The sequence below is a fragment of the Brienomyrus brachyistius genome, chromosome 14 (genome assembly GCF_023856365.1).
Source record: "Brienomyrus brachyistius isolate T26 chromosome 14, BBRACH_0.4, whole genome shotgun sequence".
In the NCBI taxonomy this organism is placed as follows: domain Eukaryota; kingdom Metazoa; phylum Chordata; class Actinopteri; order Osteoglossiformes; family Mormyridae; genus Brienomyrus; species Brienomyrus brachyistius.
Genome location: NC_064546.1, coordinates 11,342,090 through 11,359,711, shown reverse-complemented (window position 1 = coordinate 11,359,711; position 17,622 = coordinate 11,342,090). Strand labels below are relative to the sequence as shown.

The following is a 17,622-nucleotide window of genomic DNA, read 5'->3' as shown; positions in this document are numbered from 1 at the left end:
CGCGACGCTTCACGGAAACGGCAAGTGACGCACTGCGGCCGGCGCAAGGCAATGACGTGTAGCAATATTTGTATCAGCTGTTTACGGGGTTGTCACCCACTACGCACTTTTATGTCTAATGCGTGAGACAATAACGAGGCATCAGCCACATAGTGGGTGTATTTTAATTTAGACGCATGTGAAAACTAAGGAAATTTTAGATGAGCAAAAATCTTCTGTAGGCCTACGTGAATTGCACGTTATAAAAGAAATAAGGCAGAATGATTTTTTAAAAGTAATAATTGTCAAACAACTTAAAATCTATTACATTAACCCTTGTTTAGATTGTAAGTTGTTTGTTGAAGTCTGGTGTATGGTTTGATTGTGTATCCAATTTTCTTACTACCAAATCTCTCCGTACTGTATGACTGCAAAAAGAAAATAGACCAATAGATTTTACAGGTGAAATAACTTCATCTATTTAATCTGAGAAAACCAATTTCTCTGAAATACCAATTTCACCAAATGAAAATTTGTACAATACTATATGTTGCCCTATTAAGGTTAAAAATGGGTAATATCACAAGACAGTGAAATACAGAATTGATCTGCCAGTTAAGAAGCATGGTGTCTAATTAGTGTTCACTTCTTCGTGCCCATGTGAGTGTGTACATTTATCTGTCCTGTGAAGGACTGGCATCCTGTCCTAGGTGTGCTCCACTTTTGTGCCCTATGCTGCCCATGCAGAACTCCTGATCCCTCTGTGATTCTGATAAAAATAAGTGGTTGAAAGTGGATTTATGGATTTGCCAATCAAATGCATCGTTTCTCATAATGAATATTTGGATATTTCTTTATGAGCCTTTCAAAGAGGGCTAGACAACTGATTACAATTACCAGTTTTAGCATGAAATCCCATGGAGACTTTTACTTATACAGGTTATATCGCGAAAATGTGGAAACAGCCAAATAAACTATTTTAAAGACAGTTTCTCTATATTGCTTATGTAGAAATATTACTAAACTAAGATATAGTTTAAGAAATTGTAAAATGTGTCTACATACATAAAGTGTATTACATGATATGTTACTCATATTTTATGGGTACAGCTGTATTAAATCAAAAGTATTATTTTAAATATCCATCCATCCATCCATCTCCCAGTCCATTATCCAGTACAGGGGCAGAGGGGGTCTATGGCACAAGATGAGGAACATGCTGAGTGGGATGCCAGTCCACACTATGGACAATAGAGACAAAGGTTCTATTCATAGTGTGTCTTCGAACTGTGGAAGGCAAACCATGCATGCTTGGGGAGGACGCGCAAACCCCATGCACCATGGGGATGGATTCAAACCCACAATCATGAAGGCGTCATGTGATGGTATTGATGTGTTTCCATTGGACAGCTGTCCTTCGTTCCTGTTTGCACTGTATCCTGGTAAATGTAGTCATCTGTGTTCACAGAACCATGACCTATTCAAGTATGTTTACATACTGACAATAAAGAGTTCTAAGCTCTAAATATAAAGTTGGTCAAATTAAAGTTCAGTCTGCAAATTTTGCAGTCAAGGACATTTGGCACATTCAAGGTATAGTCAGACCATAACCTGGAGTGAAATGCAAGACTATCTATGGATTAAACTACAAACAAATACACATTGTCTTATTTTTGAAAAGTATTGTGCATTGATAGTAAATAAATCTACATATGAAATTTGTTCATATGCAGTGGAACTAATCTGCATGCATAATCCCCAGTCCTTTCAGATGCATTATAAATAGTCTACACGGGCTGGTAACGACTGCGCCTGCAGGCAGAAGCTAAACGCAGTGCATAAGCAAATATTTTCATAGGCTTGCAGCTTTCATTTGCAGAGGAAAGAAGTAGAATAATATCGTAGAGAGACAGGCTGATCTGCGCGTTTAATAAGCGAAGGGGATGAAGGGGACGGGGGTGCGAATTCTCTGGGCACGCGGCCCTGGGAAATGGGAATGACGTAGTGGGAGAGGTAGCTATATAGTCCGTCGGGAGAGCCTCAGCATCTCTGTGCGCGGTTGCTACGTCTAAAAAAAAGTGTACTGGGCGTGATCTGAAATAAGATCTGAAACAAAAAAATCTCAGAAATGCAATGTCTCCGATTTATCCCGGAATACACCGGCGTGTTTACGAATATGATAAAGCCAGACGCGGCTCCCCCACGTCTGGCTGCTAGATTGTAAATAGGAAGCATTTTGGGAGTGCGGGGGGGGGGCACTCGGTGGGAAGGGGAGGGTCGAGTTTCAGGAAAAGAAGGAGAACGTTTTTTTGAGGGGAGGGCAAGAAGTTGATACTTAAAAAACGAGAAAACATTTGACATAGTGGGCTCGCTGTGCGCTTGTGCGGAGCCGTCGGTGCGTGGGGAGAAGATGGCCGGGAGCTGCAACAACCTGGCGACTGCGAGCGGGGAGATCATCCAGCTCAACGTCGGCGGTACGAGGTAGGTCCGTCGACGGATAATTTTTGTATGTGTGTATGCACAATTTCCCGCATGATAAGTCAAAATTACGAAAAGAGAAAAAAAAACCAAGTGCGCGGATATGGGCACAGGCCTGGTGGGATGGAACGGGAACGACGGCGGCGCGCGGCTGGGACGGTCTTGCAGGGCAGTTTCGTCGCCGTAACGTCCCTGTCCTGTGTTTTTGTCACAATGTCTAAGATCTCTAGCGTTTTTTCCCAAGCAGATATTTAGCGAGAAATGCACATTTGTTTGTGAATATTAATATTGGAGTTAATTGTGCGTTATTGGGGAAAAGTTCGCGGGTTGGGAACCGTAAGTGTTAGTGTTCATAAAATGTGTTCCTTAATCATGTTATTGACAAACATGGATAGAATTTCTATCTAAAACTACTTCCTGTTGGGGAACCCCGTTTGTAAGGTGTATATATAATATATTTGTCTCTAGCTACAACTGATATATGGATAGACGTGTAAACGCAATTACTAAATGCTACAGTGATGCCAAGGAGTTAAATGGATTATAGATTAATATAATGAATAAATTCTATCCAACCTTTTGGAGCAGCGTATTAAATTTTTTTACCACAAAATACCAGGTAAGAAGTCCACGTAGCGATTTTAGACGTCCTTTTCGTGACATTGTGTACTGGGCATCATGAGCAACACTGACTTTGGCATGTTGGAGTGAAACTATAAGGTATTTGGTAACACTTGATAACAGGTAGAAAAAAAGTTAAAGAATGAGATTTTTGGATAACTCACAATTTACGTTAATGGGTTTTGAGCTGCAGGAATTTTCACGTTTCTCACACAAGCGTTAGCCAGACGCGCGCTGGCAGTCGGTCCACAGTCTGGGGCGCTGAACCTGACGACCTGACTGACAGCCGGTGAATGATGTGTGTCGCAATGCCTATTCAGGTGCCTAATGAAATCATGCTGGGTTGTGTTCAGCCTCTTTACACTATGAATCATAGCAAAATTAATAAAAAGCAAATTAGTATTTCAAGTTTTTGCCCTGTCATTCCCTTTTGCAGTTATTTTTATTGTTGAATAAACCAGGGAAGGTTTATTTTACTGTTGCACATATTTATACAGTTTTCTGTTTATGAACAATGCATTACTTACCAATGTACAATATGCATCAAAGTATTAGAATCATACGTCTATATGCGTTAACTGCAACAAGGCAGACATGAACAGGGAAGGTATATTTGATTATGGGTGTGTGTTATGGTAAGATGTTCTGTACAGGATTAAAATTGTGCTCATTCATCCATTTTCCAAACCACTTATCCTTCTGAGTTGCGGGGGGTCCGGAGCCTATCCCGGAAGCAATGGGCACAAGGCAGGGAACAACCCAGGATGGGGGGCCAGCCCATCGCAAGGCACACTCACACACCATGCACACCTACGGGCAATTCAGAAACTCCAATTAGTTTTTGGACTGTGGGGGGAAAACCGGAGTACCTGGAGGAAACCCCATGATGGCATGGGGCATGCAAACTCCGCACACATGTGACTCAGGCGCAGACTTGAACCCGGGTCCCAGAGGTGTGAGGCAACAGTGCTAACCACTACACCATCATGCCGCCCTGCTCATTTATCATGAAAAAAAATACGTTTCTTGTATGTTCCTCCAGGTTCAGCACCTCTCGGCAGACGCTTATGTGGATTCCTGACTCCTTTTTCTCCAGGCAAGACCATTCTTTGTTCTGCCACATTTGAATAAAGTCTGCCAGCATTTAGAGGTTCATTGCTGTTGTATTAAGTCGAGATATTTCTTCAAAAAGCAGGTTTAATGTTTTTAACTACACCAACATATCATCACAGAATATTCTTTGAAAAGAGACCACATAGGCCTTACTTTTGTCTATAATGTTTTCACTTAAAAGCCTTGTTCTGTCTACAGCTTCAAAATATAATTTCTTGGATGAAGTAGGGATAATTTTAATAAGGATGGATCCCAACGTTTTTGTAAGCAATCAGATATGCAATTTCTACTTGGAAGTGAAGATGTGCTTCCTGACTAAATGAGGGAAATGTGAGCAGGGCTCCCAGTAGGACTCTGGCTTGGCCGGTCATTTCTTTCAACATGCTGTGTCATGCTAAAGCTCCACACTGCTCTCGTCTGACTGGATGTTGTGCTCTTTCTTTACAGTTTGCTCAGTGGTCGGATATCGACTCTTCGGGATGAAACTGGAGCGGTGAGTACTGCTGCTGGGAAGTTGGTAGCCTTTTGGTGTGTAGGTGGACCATCTGCACGGCCTTTTATGTTTCCAAAATGCTTCATTTTAGCAGACAGATTCTATGGGCGCTTTTCCACTGCACCAAGTATCGTATATGGTACTGTACCTTTGGTAATTCCATTGGTTTCCCATTGACTTCCGTTTGGGTACCGGTACCAAACGATCCAGTACAGAACGTGCTAAACCAGCTGGGGTATTTCTTTTTGGTGCTTCGGTACTTTGGAGAGGGACTTGAAACGCTTTCTTTGTCGATTCGTTATGTAAATAACCTGCCCCTGAAACACAATACAAACACCGCCTTGAGAACAGCTACGAACTCGGAACATAACAATAAACAAAGTAAAAAATAATTGCGATTTGGTCGGAAGAACAGATACAACAGAAAGATCAGAATTGCATGACAAGAAATTTAAAAAGTATTTTGTTTAATGTACTAGAACAGCATGCAAATACCCTGATGTCCTGGTGATGTGATTTTGTGGTAATAAATACTGAGGTATTTATAAAGCAAAAAGTTCATTAGCTTCTCACAAACCCGTCTAGGAATTATTTAAAACAGCAAGAATGAAAATAATTATGATTTCTGAGAACACATGGAGTGTTCATGCATAAGCGGCGGCGATAAGCTGATTTAAACTGATTTTTAATCATATTTCACATACTCTGTAAAACGAATAATAATTAAAATTGCAAAGCTGGCTAAGGTTTTTTTTTTCTCTACAACAGAGTAAAAATGTTCTAGCGAAATGTAAACTCTGTGCTATAATGTCAGTATACAGAGCTGAAAGTAATAAAAAGCCTGACCTTAATCTAGCTGACTAGCGACGTGAGAATTGCATGTGCACGACATGCAGTGTTGGCATAAATATCGCACATCAGCCAGCCCAAATAATATACTATATTTTTTAATTCAGTACAAAATACCCGTCTGACGTTGTGATGTTATTTGGCACCGATACCAGTTTTTACAGCCGTGAAAAATCAACATCTTGAAGTACAGCACTTGTGGTACCTTTTTCTTCCTAGTGACATGAATTACTGTCCATATAATACTGCTTGCTGTATGTGTCTTGGCATAACATGCCAAAAAGCAAAAGGGAAATTTTCAGAAAATAAAGCTGTTGTGATGTTAAGGTGTTATTCTGCAACAGACATTGTGCCACAGAGCACATACGCTTCTACCTTAATTAAAACACAAATGTATGTTAGTTGTTCAGACGATACATATGATAAGTACATTAGTTATTGCTTGTTGAATTAATTCCTTGTTAACTGAAACCCAAAGTACATTTGCGGGGCGTTTAAATGGCTTTGATCCAAATCGGTAGAGCTTTGTGAAATGTGACTCCAATATTTGGCCCAAGAAAGCGATGGAAAATTGATTACTGCCACCCCCACCGCGCTTCACAGTGCTGTTTCCTTGCACTTAAACAAATGCGTTACATTTTCAAGCCTGTGAACATTGGAGACTGTAAACTGACTAATGCAGGGAGACGGTTGCTGCTTGTTACAGTGATTAAGGGTCTCGATGGAAAAAAGGACTATTTGCCCAAGATGTAATTTGCAGTAATACATTTTGATTTGCAGTTCAAACCCAAATGTTGTTATGGATTTTTTAATCACGTCTTGATCTTTTTGGATTAGTCCGTGTTTTGATGGTTTTCCATTTCATATTGGTTAAAGTGTGTTAAGTAATGGATTATTTAAATGACTTATTTGTCTTGAACTGCTGAAATGTTTGTTGTTGGCTTAATCTTTGGCCCTTGGTCTTGGCCTCGTTATTGGTGTTAGGGGTTACCTGGGCAACACATCTGGTTATTTTACGTGGGTGGTTCGTTTAGTGTTTTAAAAGTTTTAAATCATGCACAGCGGTTAATTAATGGAAGCTATAATATGAACCTAAAAGCCAAACAGTCTCTAAGCCCATAAAGGTGCAGAGACTAAGACCTTTATAAAGTATCGCTTGAAACGATCATTTTCTTTTTCTTCTCATTCTGCAAAGTACTTATCTTTGTGAATGAAACTGTTTCTTGTTCTACAGATATTTATAGACAGAGATCCAACAGCATTTGCACCAATTTTGAACTTCCTCCGGACCAAAGAATTAGACCTTAGGTAAGCGAGGCTGAAGTTCCACCTACATCTGTGAGATAAAGGAAATACCATAAAAGGTTAGAGTATTCCTTAATGTAGCATGAAGTTTAATATATATATTTTTTGACAGGGGTGTAAACATTAATATCCTTCGACATGAAGCTGAATTTTATGGCATCACACCTTTGGGTATGTCTTAAGTTTTATAGCATCCCCCAGTCCCTGAAATAAGTGATAATTAACTTGTAGTCAGTAGAAAGCATCGGAAGACTGAAGGCTCGCTGACTGCAAAATATGTAACCTTAATTACAACCACTTCTTGTTTACCAACTATCTCGGTTAGCGACCATTCACAACGACAGTTATAAAAAATTCATGTCGGATGTCCCGACCCACTTTTTTGGTACACCGATCCGATCCATTTAATATTCATATCTGACAACTCCGAGTCCTGAACGGATCTTTTGATAAATATTTAAACGAGTGGTAGTGTAAAACATGCACCAAGACATGTAAAAGACATTCTGCACAGAAACGGCGGTTCTTGAAGTCAGTGTGCAGTGAGAGAATGATGCCGACTCCCCTGTCCTGTGTGTGTCTCCCCTCAGTACGGAGGCTGCTCCTCTGTGAGGAGCTGGAACGCTCCTCGTGTGGCAGCGTGCTCTTCCATGGCTACCTCCCACCTCCAGGTACTACCCACAATTCTCCATTTCAATGTAACCGTTTTGTGGGATCCTCAGAGCTAATTCCTCATTAGAGTGGATATTCATTTGGTCCCTGTGGGCTATTTTAGAACAAGCTTGCATGTTTGATATGTAAAAAAACTAGGCAATTCATGATTAATTCACTGTAAGTGACTGCAGATATTCTTAGATGAAGAAATGTCATTGGACTGAATTGTCACTGTAATTACTCACCGTTAAGGTCAGTGTTGTCTTCCACTCTCCTTCCTCTGTCTCACAGCCATCCCGCCTCGTAAGGACAGTGCAGTCCCCTCACCTGCCACCGCTGCCCAGGAGGAGCGGCCGGGGCCAGGGGGGGCCGAGGGGGGCCTCCCTAGGCCCTGTCCTCACGCCTCCCTCCCCAGCCCTCCTGGATCTGATGCCCCACAAAGACTGGGTGAGACCTTCAGTACGTTTACATCCCCTGCATGACGCAGAGAGCGTGAGCCAGCTCATTTTCAGTTGTATTCATGAAAGAAACAGAGATGGGGGGGGGGGGGGGGGTAAACTTGGCAGCATTCAGGCTGCCTGCCTAGAAGACTGTAGGACACAATGTTCTGGAAATGGGGGGGTGTGGCTGCCACGGCAACTGTGTGGGCCATTCTGAGGCAGACACACAGCTGAGGCGGAGCCTTGTGCTGGAGGGCTCTGTATAAAGGGCCTTGTCCTTTAATTCAGTTTTTAGACTGGCAGTTCGAACAATGACTAAGTCACAAACAATGCTTATTTCTAGAGCGCACTATAGGCTTGTGCCATCTAGTGGCAGATCTGTGGTATTACAGATATTTAATGTGATTTAAGCACTTGAACACCAACTAAGTGTAGATAGTGACTTGATTTGTCACTCTTTTTTTTCTGAACCTGCCTTCCTCTTCTCCTCCCCTTAAGGCTCACCTGTAGACCCCAGGAAAGTGTTGATAGTTGCTGGGCACCACAACTGGATCGTTGCAGCATATGCACATTTCGTCATCTGTTACAGGTAGAGGGCAAGCAGAATTCAGAAGGCAGATTCTCCACTGTGCTCCTCTGCTGGGGCTGCGGAACTTTGCTGCCCCTCCCTCCGCAGCTTCACACTCCCCACTAACACTGCCGTCCACCCGCACTCAGTCCCTTTACGTTGCCATTTACCCATCAATGCACTGAGTTTATTTTTTACTCCTACATACCACCCTTCTGCCTCCATCATCGGTTGCGTTTAAACCCCCTACTTGTCCTGTCTATCCATGCTCTCTATATATATATGCCTATATGTAGCACTGTAGTTCTGGCTACAGTAGTATGTTTGTTTGTGGTATGTCTCTATTACCCCTAATCAAGTCATTTTCTGATTGTTGCCACTGCTGCCTTTTTTTAGTTTCAGGAGGCCTGTTTGACTCGCCATTCATTCATGCATATTAATATCTATATCCGTAAGTACATTCTTAGACACAGGTCTTAAGTTGCAGAGCAGCTGCATGCATCAGGGCAGCACAGTTCAATTGCTGGAAGTTTCCTTGTCCACAGGGTGAGGGTTTGAATCCCTCATCTGTTCTCTCTGGTTTCCTTCTGCTCTACAAAGACATGCAGTGAGGCTGACTGGGATCTAAATCGCCCATAGTGCGTGCGTGTGTCTTTGTCTGTGCCGCCTGGGCCTGGCTCCGGTCCCCCCAAGCAGTGCTGACCAGGATAAGTGGCTGCAAGATGGATGAATACATGAGCTGTATGTGCCACAAACTTTGCGTAGATTGCTGGATTAGCAGGGCGTCCTTGAGACGTGGCTGAATGAACATAGCGGAGTGACGGTGCCTCGTCAATGTGTGTCTGGCAGGATCAAGGAGTCCTCCGGGTGGCAGCAGGTGTTTTCCAGCCCTTACCTTGACTGGGCTATAGAGCGCGTGGCCCTTAATGCGAAGGTGGTCGGCGGTCCCCACGGCGACAAGGACAAGATGGTTGCCGCGGCGTCTGAAAGCAGTATTATCCTCTGGAGTATCCAGGATGGAGGCAGCGGAAATGAAATAGGTATAAATGGGCCAGGGGTGTAGGTGTGCAGGAGAGGACCTCCCTTAGCTGTGTTGGGGGGCCAGGATTGGTTGAGTGTGGTACCCACATTGTATTTACTAATTAAGCAGAAGCTGTTATCCAAAGCGATATATAATGGAGAAAACAGGGTCAGTCAGTGCCTGCAGCAGCTGGGCTTAGGAGCCTTGCTGAAGGATCTGAACAGTGAAATCACTCCACCAACCACAAAATTTTGAACCAGCAGCCTTCTGATCACGGGTCCAGAGTCCTAACTCACGGTGCCACATACCGCCCCAAACACATTTTCCAGCTTACTGGGGTAAATGTGGTCCGGTACTCATCCAGGTCCTGTTTTTTGAAGCCCTTTTCCGGCTTGCCGTTCTTCTGTATGTGTTCAGGCCTGGCTTTCCCTGTGTTCAGGTGTGTTCAGCCTGGGCGTGCCGGTGGACTCTCTGTTCTTCATCGGGAGTCAGCTAGTAGCCACCAGCCACACGGGGAAGGTGGGAGTGTGGAACGCCGTCACCCAGCACTGGCAGGTTTGCTCTTCACTCATTATATATGTGCAGGTACCTTTGGCGCTGTCCTGGAACCTACAAAAGGTGGTGAACGCTCTCCCTGTGCTGTGTTCAGGTGCAGGACGTGGTCCCCATCACCAGCTGCGACACAGCCGGCTCCTTCCTGCTGCTGGGGTGCAACAACGGCTCCATCTACTACATCGGTGGGCTTCTGGGCACGGAGTCGTGACGCATGAGTGTAGCTACGGGGAACGAATGCTCTGCCGTCTTGTCCGTCAGCCACACATACGCCTCGGCTAACGCTCACTCTCAGATCTCTCTCATGAAAATACAGAAAAGTGTGTATATAAAAGCAAAATAAAAAAACTGAAGCAGATGGACTGCATTTATATAGCGCTTTTCTACTCCTACGAGTACTCGTAGCGCTTTACATTTTATGCCTCACATTCACCCATTCACACCACATTCACACACCGGTGGCGGAGGCTGCCATGCAAGGCGCCAACCTGCACACCGGGAGCAATTAGGGGTTCAGTGTCTTGCTCAAGGACACTTTGATGGGGTCAAGAGGAACCAGGGCTCGAACCTGCAACCCTCTGGTTGCCACACAATAGCACTACCTCCTGCGCCACCATCTTCCCCAAGGAAAACAAATGGCAGGCACCAACTCAGCCAGGGGAGTGCGTTGGAGACCAGTTAAGCACACAATTGCATGAGTAATGGGGACTGGATTGTGCTCCAGTGGTTCAAACCACAAGAAATGCATCATACAGTTTTATATGTACCTTTCAGAACACAGAATCCCAGTCAGCTGTCTCTGGTCATGACCCCCGTTCCCCTAAAACATTTAGCAACTTCTGTGTCTCCTCCTGTCTTTGTGCACATATGATTGCCAGACATGCAGAAGTTCCCCCTGAGAATGAAGGACAACGACCTGCTGGTGACGGAGCTGTACCACGACCCATCCAACGACGCCATCACCGCGCTCAGCGTCTACCTCACCCCCAAGACCAGTAAGTGGTTGCGTCAAACTTGAAGTTCAGGGCTCTTAACCGTACTGCTGCCCTTGCGTCGTTGATCGTGCTGTGATTCGTGATGTGCCCCCCCCCCCCCCTGCAGGCGTAAGCGGGAACTGGATCGAGATCGCATACGGGACGAGCTCCGGCGCGGTGCGGGTCATCGTGCAGCACCCGGAGACTGTGGGCTCGGGGCCTCAGCTCTTCCAGACGTTCACCGTGCACCGCAGCCCCGTTACCAAGATCATGCTCTCCGAGAAGCACCTTGTCTCTGGTAAAGTATCATCATGGTGTCCTCTAGCTCTGGCCCATCGATTCCCACCCCCTGAACAGTTGTATGTTCCCTGTGTTCACCCAGGCTCCCAGTACGGCCCAGAAAACATGGTTTAGGTGAATTGGAGTCTCTAAATTGCCTACAGTATGTGCCCTGCAAAGGTCTGAGGTTCCCCTGCCTGCCTTGTGCAGTCAGTTCTCATTCGTTATTGTAGGTGCTGAACTTCTCAGAGCTGGTTACTAGTAAGTGACCTTACTTACAGTGATTCTAGGATGTCCTTTTCAGCACCCCTGCTTCAATTTGCATTATTTTAACCGTCTGCTGCCATCTGCAGTGGTCACATGACGGTTATGACGTCCCATCTGGACTTCAGATGCCACCCATTGGGGGAGGCTGCCATCTAGTGGCCGAGAGGTGTGAGACATGAGTGAAAGGGGAGTGTGGCTCCTTGTATTGCTTGGATAGGGGAGTATGCTGGGTACTTTGCCCCAAACCTGTAATCACTGCTGCTCTGACCTTCCCGTAACCACCAGACAACGAGAGCAGCTCTTCCTCTCTCCCGTCTCCAGTGTGCGCCGACAACAACCACGTGCGGACATGGACGGTGACTCGCTTCAGGGGCATGATCTCCACCCAGCCGGGATCCACGCCCCTGGCCTCCTTCAAAATCCTGTCCCTGGAGGAGGCTGAGAGCCACGGCAGCTACTCCTCCGGCAACGACATCGGTGTGGCCCCCGGGGGGGTCGCGTCCAGGGTTTTACAGTGTTTGGTACACACGAAGAGTATGGTTCTCTGTCTGACACCAGTCAGTCACCTGCTTTGCATGCCTGGCATTAAATATCTTAAATATGTTCACATATAAACACACAAGGAAATTTTCACCAGTTATCACTGGCTCTTGTGCATGCAGTAGATATACAGTGAAGACAAAACAAGGCAGTGGTCACATACAGTTTGGCTGTTATGTACAATGTGCATGTGTGGCTAAGTGTATAAAAAGTGCAGGAGTGCACGTCAGGGCAAGGAATGCTTTAGTGAATGTACAAAATGTTACAATAACTGTAAAATGACAGTGAGTTTGGACTGACCTGTGTTACATCGATCATCTTCAGGACCGTTTGGAGAGAGGGACGACCAGCAGGTCTTCATTCAGAAAGTCATTCCGATAACCAACAAACTCTTCGTGCGTCTCTCCTCTACTGGAAAAAGGTAAACGCCGCCTTCTGTCTGTTCATTTCATCAATTTAATAACCCAAGTTAGCCCTCCACCAAATCTTTTCCACGTACCATGGAACTGATGTTTTCTTTTAGTTAACTGCTGTTGCCTGGCAACAGATTCACGGCTGTGTGACCCCCCCCTTGCAGGATCTGTGAGGTGCAGGCGGTGGACGGCACCACCATCACCTGCTTCACGGTGCGCGAGTGCGAGGGCTCCAGCCGCATGGGCTCTCGGCCGCGCCGCTACCTCTTCACAGGCCACGGCAACGGCAGCATCCAGATGTGGGACCTCACCACGGCCATGGACATGGTCAACAAGACGGAGGACAAAGCTAAGCGGGACGCAGGTCAGTCAGGGGAGAGCGAGACCCCTCCGGGGTACTAGTGTGCTAAAGGGGAAGCATTTATATGGTTTGATGTCACTGTTAGCAGAGGTAGGCGGTCCCACAGAGGAGGAGCTTCTGAAGTTGCTGGACCAATGTGACCTGAGCGCCTCGCGCTGTGCCACACCCAACATAAGCCCCGCCCCTTCCGTCCTGCAGCACAGCCGCCTGCGAGAGTCCTGCTCTAGGTAACTGTCCTGTTAATAACATAGACCCACTCTTTAGGCTGAAATGAGCAGCATCTACTTTCTCATATCCTCCATGTGTTACACTACAGTATGTTATTTTGATAGTACACAGCATTATTTTGAAAATACCATGTTACTGTCGAAGCCTAGTTCACTGTGCCACCCTATGTATTAATGCTTGGAAATGAAATTAATGAAGGTTATTACAAAAGGCTGCCAGTGGCATGACTGTTGACTGGTTAGCCCGGGTTGGAGGTTCGAATCCCCATTGCACTCTGCATGTTCTCCTTGTGTCCCATGGGTTTCCTCCTGTAGTCCAAAGACATGTAGTTATGCTAACTGGTGTCTGAATTGCCTATTCTCTATGACCGATGGGTGCCCGTGTTTCCTGTGTCCCCAGCCTGCAGCTACAAGCACACGACCCCATTCCTGAGACGGCCACCTATGGAGCGCTGCGTCCCTACCGAGAGAGCCCCCTGCTGGCCCGCGCTCGCCGCACCGAGAGCTTCCACAGCTACCGCGACTTCCAGACCTTCAATCTGGGCCGGGGTCTGCTGGAGATGGGGCCCCTGGAGGCGCGGCACCCACCCGCCGACCCTGGCACTGAGGCCGGGGAGAAGAGGGGTTCTGCCGCAGAACTGTGGCCCAGCCGGGCCACCGAGGTCCAGCCCGAGTCTCCCCGGCAGGCCCCGGACAGCCCTGGGGACGCTCGGAAGAAGGTGCCGCATGAGGAGGATGGGCAGGACGCCAGATTTGATGGGAGGAAGAAGGGGGCTTTTGAGGGGACTTTTCTGGGCAGGAAGAGGGCACCCCCAATGCCTCAGCTTGCCTCCTTGCCTTCCAGCACGGAGGGTGGGGGCAGCGACTCTTCCAGCACTGCGTCCCCCTCCCCGACCAAGGTGTCAACCTCACCCCGACACCGGAAGGGCATGGAGCCCCCGGGCCAGGAGTACCTGTGAGTGTCGGACACACGGAGAGACGCCCGTCAACGCTGACAGAGACATGGCAGCAGCACGCATGTACCCCCAGATACGGAACCACATCTGTTTCTCATGTAGCTTTGCATTCTGGTCCGCTGGTCATATGGGCTATGGATGGGCTATAGTCCCTCATCTCCCACGGATAGCCCAGACAGGAGGGAGGCTCATATAGCCCTCCGTTATGATTTCAGTCCCAGAGGGCCATTCCTGTGGGTGGGGTGGGTTCGGAAACCTCAGCTTTGCTGCAATATCTGTCTGGTTGCTGTCATCACATTGCATTCGCCCGCTGCGCGCTGGTGGCTGTTCTGAGCCCTCAACTGGAATGCTTTCTCAGATCTTCTTGTGAAGTTTATTAAGTGAAGTGGTGAGAAGCTCACGCACTGATGCCAGGGTTCCGTGAAGTTTTGCTTTCAAACGTTGTCCTCTTGGACAGGAGTGTTTTTGGGCTGAGCGTCATAGTGACAAGTCATTAACGTAATAGAAATCGATGCGTTTAAAATGAGTCCTGCTGGGCTTTGAGTGAAGCCGACGGCAGCTGGTTCAATGGCTGAGGGTGGGTGGGCGATCGGACCGCCGAGGCCCTGGGAGAGTGGAGGAAGCATACGTGTGTGGCTGGTGGGGGCTGGTTGTCCTCTCACCCCCTGGGCATGTCATTCTCAGGTGATACCGTATCGAGTCATCAAGATGGGTGATGTTTCCCTATTTTTTTGTCATAGAATTAAAAATTATTGAAGTTAAACTATCAGAATTAATTTTTCATAGCTAACAGGAGAGGGAATCTAGCATGTTTCTCCCTGATTCCATTGTAATCTTTCTTACTCACTCAGTGCCTTTTTAACACTCGCAGCTGTGGATCAATATATGGTTACAGGCCACTGGACAGGAATGAGACCAAAGTGAGGGAGTTGAGCCCTGTTCTCATTTAGGATGTGTGACCGGGACTTGGTCCTCAGCGTGGAGTGAGAATGGTTTTCCTTACAGCCATTTTTGTCATATTACACGGAAGACACATTTCGGCTGTATAGATTGGCTCAATATATGCATTATGTCAAATTATATTTTCCTTGCTCCTCATATATATGCAGTCCATGATATTTATATGTAATTGTTCTAACACGGAATTGCACTGTTACTAAGGAAGCATACAGAATAGTACTTACAGGTTTATTGAAGAAACACTAACTGATCACAATGGGGACTGAGCTTTCTACTTACATGAAATCCTGTCCCTTTACATGCCATTTACAGAACTGGCTGTAGTATGTTTACAATGTCAGTCCAGTCAATATAATGTGGTTTGTATATAGAATAATGTATTTATGTTGTCTAACTGTTTTTGTACAGCACCTGTATAAAGGAGAATATTAATATTGAGTTGTTCATGGTTACAGCAAATGCATGAGAGAACTTTATTTTTAAAGGGTTAATGTGGAGGATGTAGGTCTGTGCTTGAATGTAATGGAAGGATCATTAATGAGGAGGGATTCACACTCTTTTAGGATGCGTGTGGGACAGTCAGGGTTCTGCACCAAAGCGGGGCAGACCGCACTCGCTGCATATTATGGTCTGTATGATGCGAAGGCAGGCTGCAGTGACGTGCTGCTCGGCCAGACCTGCCGTTAATGCACCATCATTCTCGTGGCGAGTTTAAAGGCAGAACGCGGCCTGTTGTTAAAAAGACCATCTTGCTGATGTTGTTTATCCACGGGGGGGCGGCGGAGACAAGGAACCCTAACTGTCCCATGAAACTGCGTTCCTAAATCAGAAGTCGAAACGGAGAACCGATTGGTGGACTTTTGGCTTTTATGACGTGTCCAGGACTCGGTGCGCAGTCTGAGCAACTCGACTGTTGGTGTCTCTCCTCAGTAACTATAGAGACTGGGTGCTGTCATTAGCGATGGGCAGGGGGGATGCTCCAATGCTGGATTATGTGTGTTTAATGTTGCGGTACAGTTCAAACCGGGATCAAGCTGGTACCTGAAGCTGCCCGACAGCCAGCAGCTGTGTCATTAGCCTCTACTGACAGAATAAAACAGCTAACCTGCAAGATGGCTTCCCGTGTTTTTCTCCGAAGCAGAAAGTGATACTTCTTGCCATACTACACTAAACACTGTCAAATGCAGTTTTTTTTAGTTTTTTTATAAACATTTTTTACAGATGCAAAAGTGTCTCTAATTTAACGCAATGAATTTATTATTATAAAAGACATGGATTTTAGGTTATAAAGACACTATATAGAAGAGATCTAAAAAAAAAAAAACTAACATACAAAAGAGTCGAGCATATATATGTACAGTGCGGTTTACATATAGCTTAACAGAATGCTGTCCCTGTTGCCAAGGTTACCACTTTAGCTGACATCGTCATACATTTGACCTGAGAGAGCTTGGAATGCCACATCAAAGAAGGGGGAGAATGTTTCGGAAATGCCACACTTAAAACATTTGTTAGTGATGTAAGAAGCAATTACTTGGTCATTTTAATTCACTTGAAAAGGGAATAAGCAAAGATACTACAACAGTATTTTGTATGAATATCACCAGAACTCCTGAAAGACTTAAAAAATACAGATTATTAAGTGTTGACACTAACAGCTGGCCTGTCTCCAGCAGCGCTAACCACTAATTAGCGTTAGCTCCGGATAAAGGCGAGCAGGCTTTTGTCAGGAAGCCTCCGTCATGCGACCTACCTTCCCCGCCGCATCTAGCGCTTGTCTGCTGCCTAATGAACGGTGGCATGCATTAATCACTGTCAGAGGTCTTAAAGCATCGCAGGGACAAAAAAGCACTGCCCATTTCAGGCGGGAAAACTTGCCATAATCATGCTCTAAATAATACTGATTGAAGATTTAAAAAAAAGGAATTTTGCATCATCTTCTATTTCCACTACTTGCTATCTGAGCCCTACTGCTATTTAAGTTACACAGCAGCACGTAGGTTTGTGACAACCTTAATATTTATTCTATATATTCAACAAAACATTAAGATAAGGAGCTGGTTCATGACCCTGATCGTGCGCTTTGTAAGTGCCATATTTTAGTAAAATCTTATTTGTTGGGTCTGAAAGCCCCCTCAGCTTCTGAGACACGGATGGCTAAAAGTTGCTTTTTGACTTGGGGGGGGAGCCGGATACATACAAACGGTTCACACTTTGGTTCTCATGAAAGGTGTTCGCCGAGACCAGCATGGAGCGAAGAAGGATGGACCTCTGACTGCAGCTACAGGCGTGTGTCCGTGAAGGTGGTCTGCCCCTTCCTCACTGTGCTGATGCCCTTGACTGTATCCATGAGATCCTCATCTTCCGCAAACTGAAAGTGGCGAGCTGGGATCACTCATTGAAATTAAACTCATTTGCAGAAAAAGTTGCAATATGTTACCCCCGCGTTTTGTAAAACTAGCAGGTGAGATTAGTTCCAGATTTGGAGCTCTGCCAAGTCTACCAGCGAGTACCTGCCCCCTTAATCAGCTACCAGCCCCATTAATTTCAGTAAAAATTCTGCAAGCCCTCT

General features: G+C 45.8%; 2 protein-coding genes across 11 annotated transcripts in view; one reads left to right on the top strand and one right to left on the bottom strand.

The window, feature by feature from the left end:
* Nucleotides 1-8: 8 nt before the first annotated feature.
* Nucleotides 9-16,161, top strand: kctd3 (potassium channel tetramerization domain containing 3). 2 transcript variants are annotated; one of them, XM_048974043.1, is made up of 18 exons: nucleotides 9-2,460; nucleotides 4,121-4,174; nucleotides 4,639-4,684; nucleotides 6,768-6,841; nucleotides 6,951-7,009; nucleotides 7,429-7,509; nucleotides 7,784-7,939; nucleotides 8,431-8,521; nucleotides 9,350-9,540; nucleotides 9,961-10,076; nucleotides 10,171-10,258; nucleotides 10,952-11,068; nucleotides 11,175-11,345; nucleotides 11,915-12,070; nucleotides 12,458-12,554; nucleotides 12,711-12,910; nucleotides 12,996-13,134; nucleotides 13,535-16,161. In XM_048974043.1, exons 1-18 carry the CDS (start codon nucleotides 2,390-2,392, stop codon nucleotides 14,091-14,093), a joined length of 2,466 nt encoding a protein of 821 aa, XP_048830000.1. In that variant the 5' UTR covers nucleotides 9-2,389; the 3' UTR covers nucleotides 14,094-16,161. The 2 variants fall into 2 exon arrangements, with proteins under 2 accessions (XP_048830000.1, XP_048829999.1); XM_048974042.1 differs by having other exon boundaries at nucleotides 12,993-13,134.
* ush2a (Usher syndrome 2A (autosomal recessive, mild)) overlaps nucleotides 15,952-17,622 on the bottom strand; it is a 190,504-nt gene continuing 188,833 nt past the window's right edge. For all 9 annotated transcript variants that reach the window (XM_048974032.1, XM_048974034.1, XM_048974038.1 and 6 more), the window contains one exon: nucleotides 15,952-17,421. In XM_048974032.1, coding sequence (XP_048829989.1) covers nucleotides 17,332-17,421 — 90 coding nt within the window. In that variant the 3' untranslated portion in view covers nucleotides 15,952-17,331. The remainder of the gene's footprint in view (nucleotides 17,422-17,622) is intronic.

Coding starts and splice junctions, on each gene's coding strand:
- kctd3 (XM_048974042.1), top strand. CDS start 2,390: ATGGCCGGGAGCTGCAACAACCTGGCGACTGCGAGCGGGGAGATCATC. Junction 6,842..6,950: donor ACCAAAGAATTAGACCTTAG/GTAAGCGAGGCT, acceptor ATTTTTTGACAG/GGGTGTAAACATTAATATCC. Junction 7,510..7,783: donor TGGCTACCTCCCACCTCCAG/GTACTACCCACA, acceptor TCTGTCTCACAG/CCATCCCGCCTCGTAAGGAC.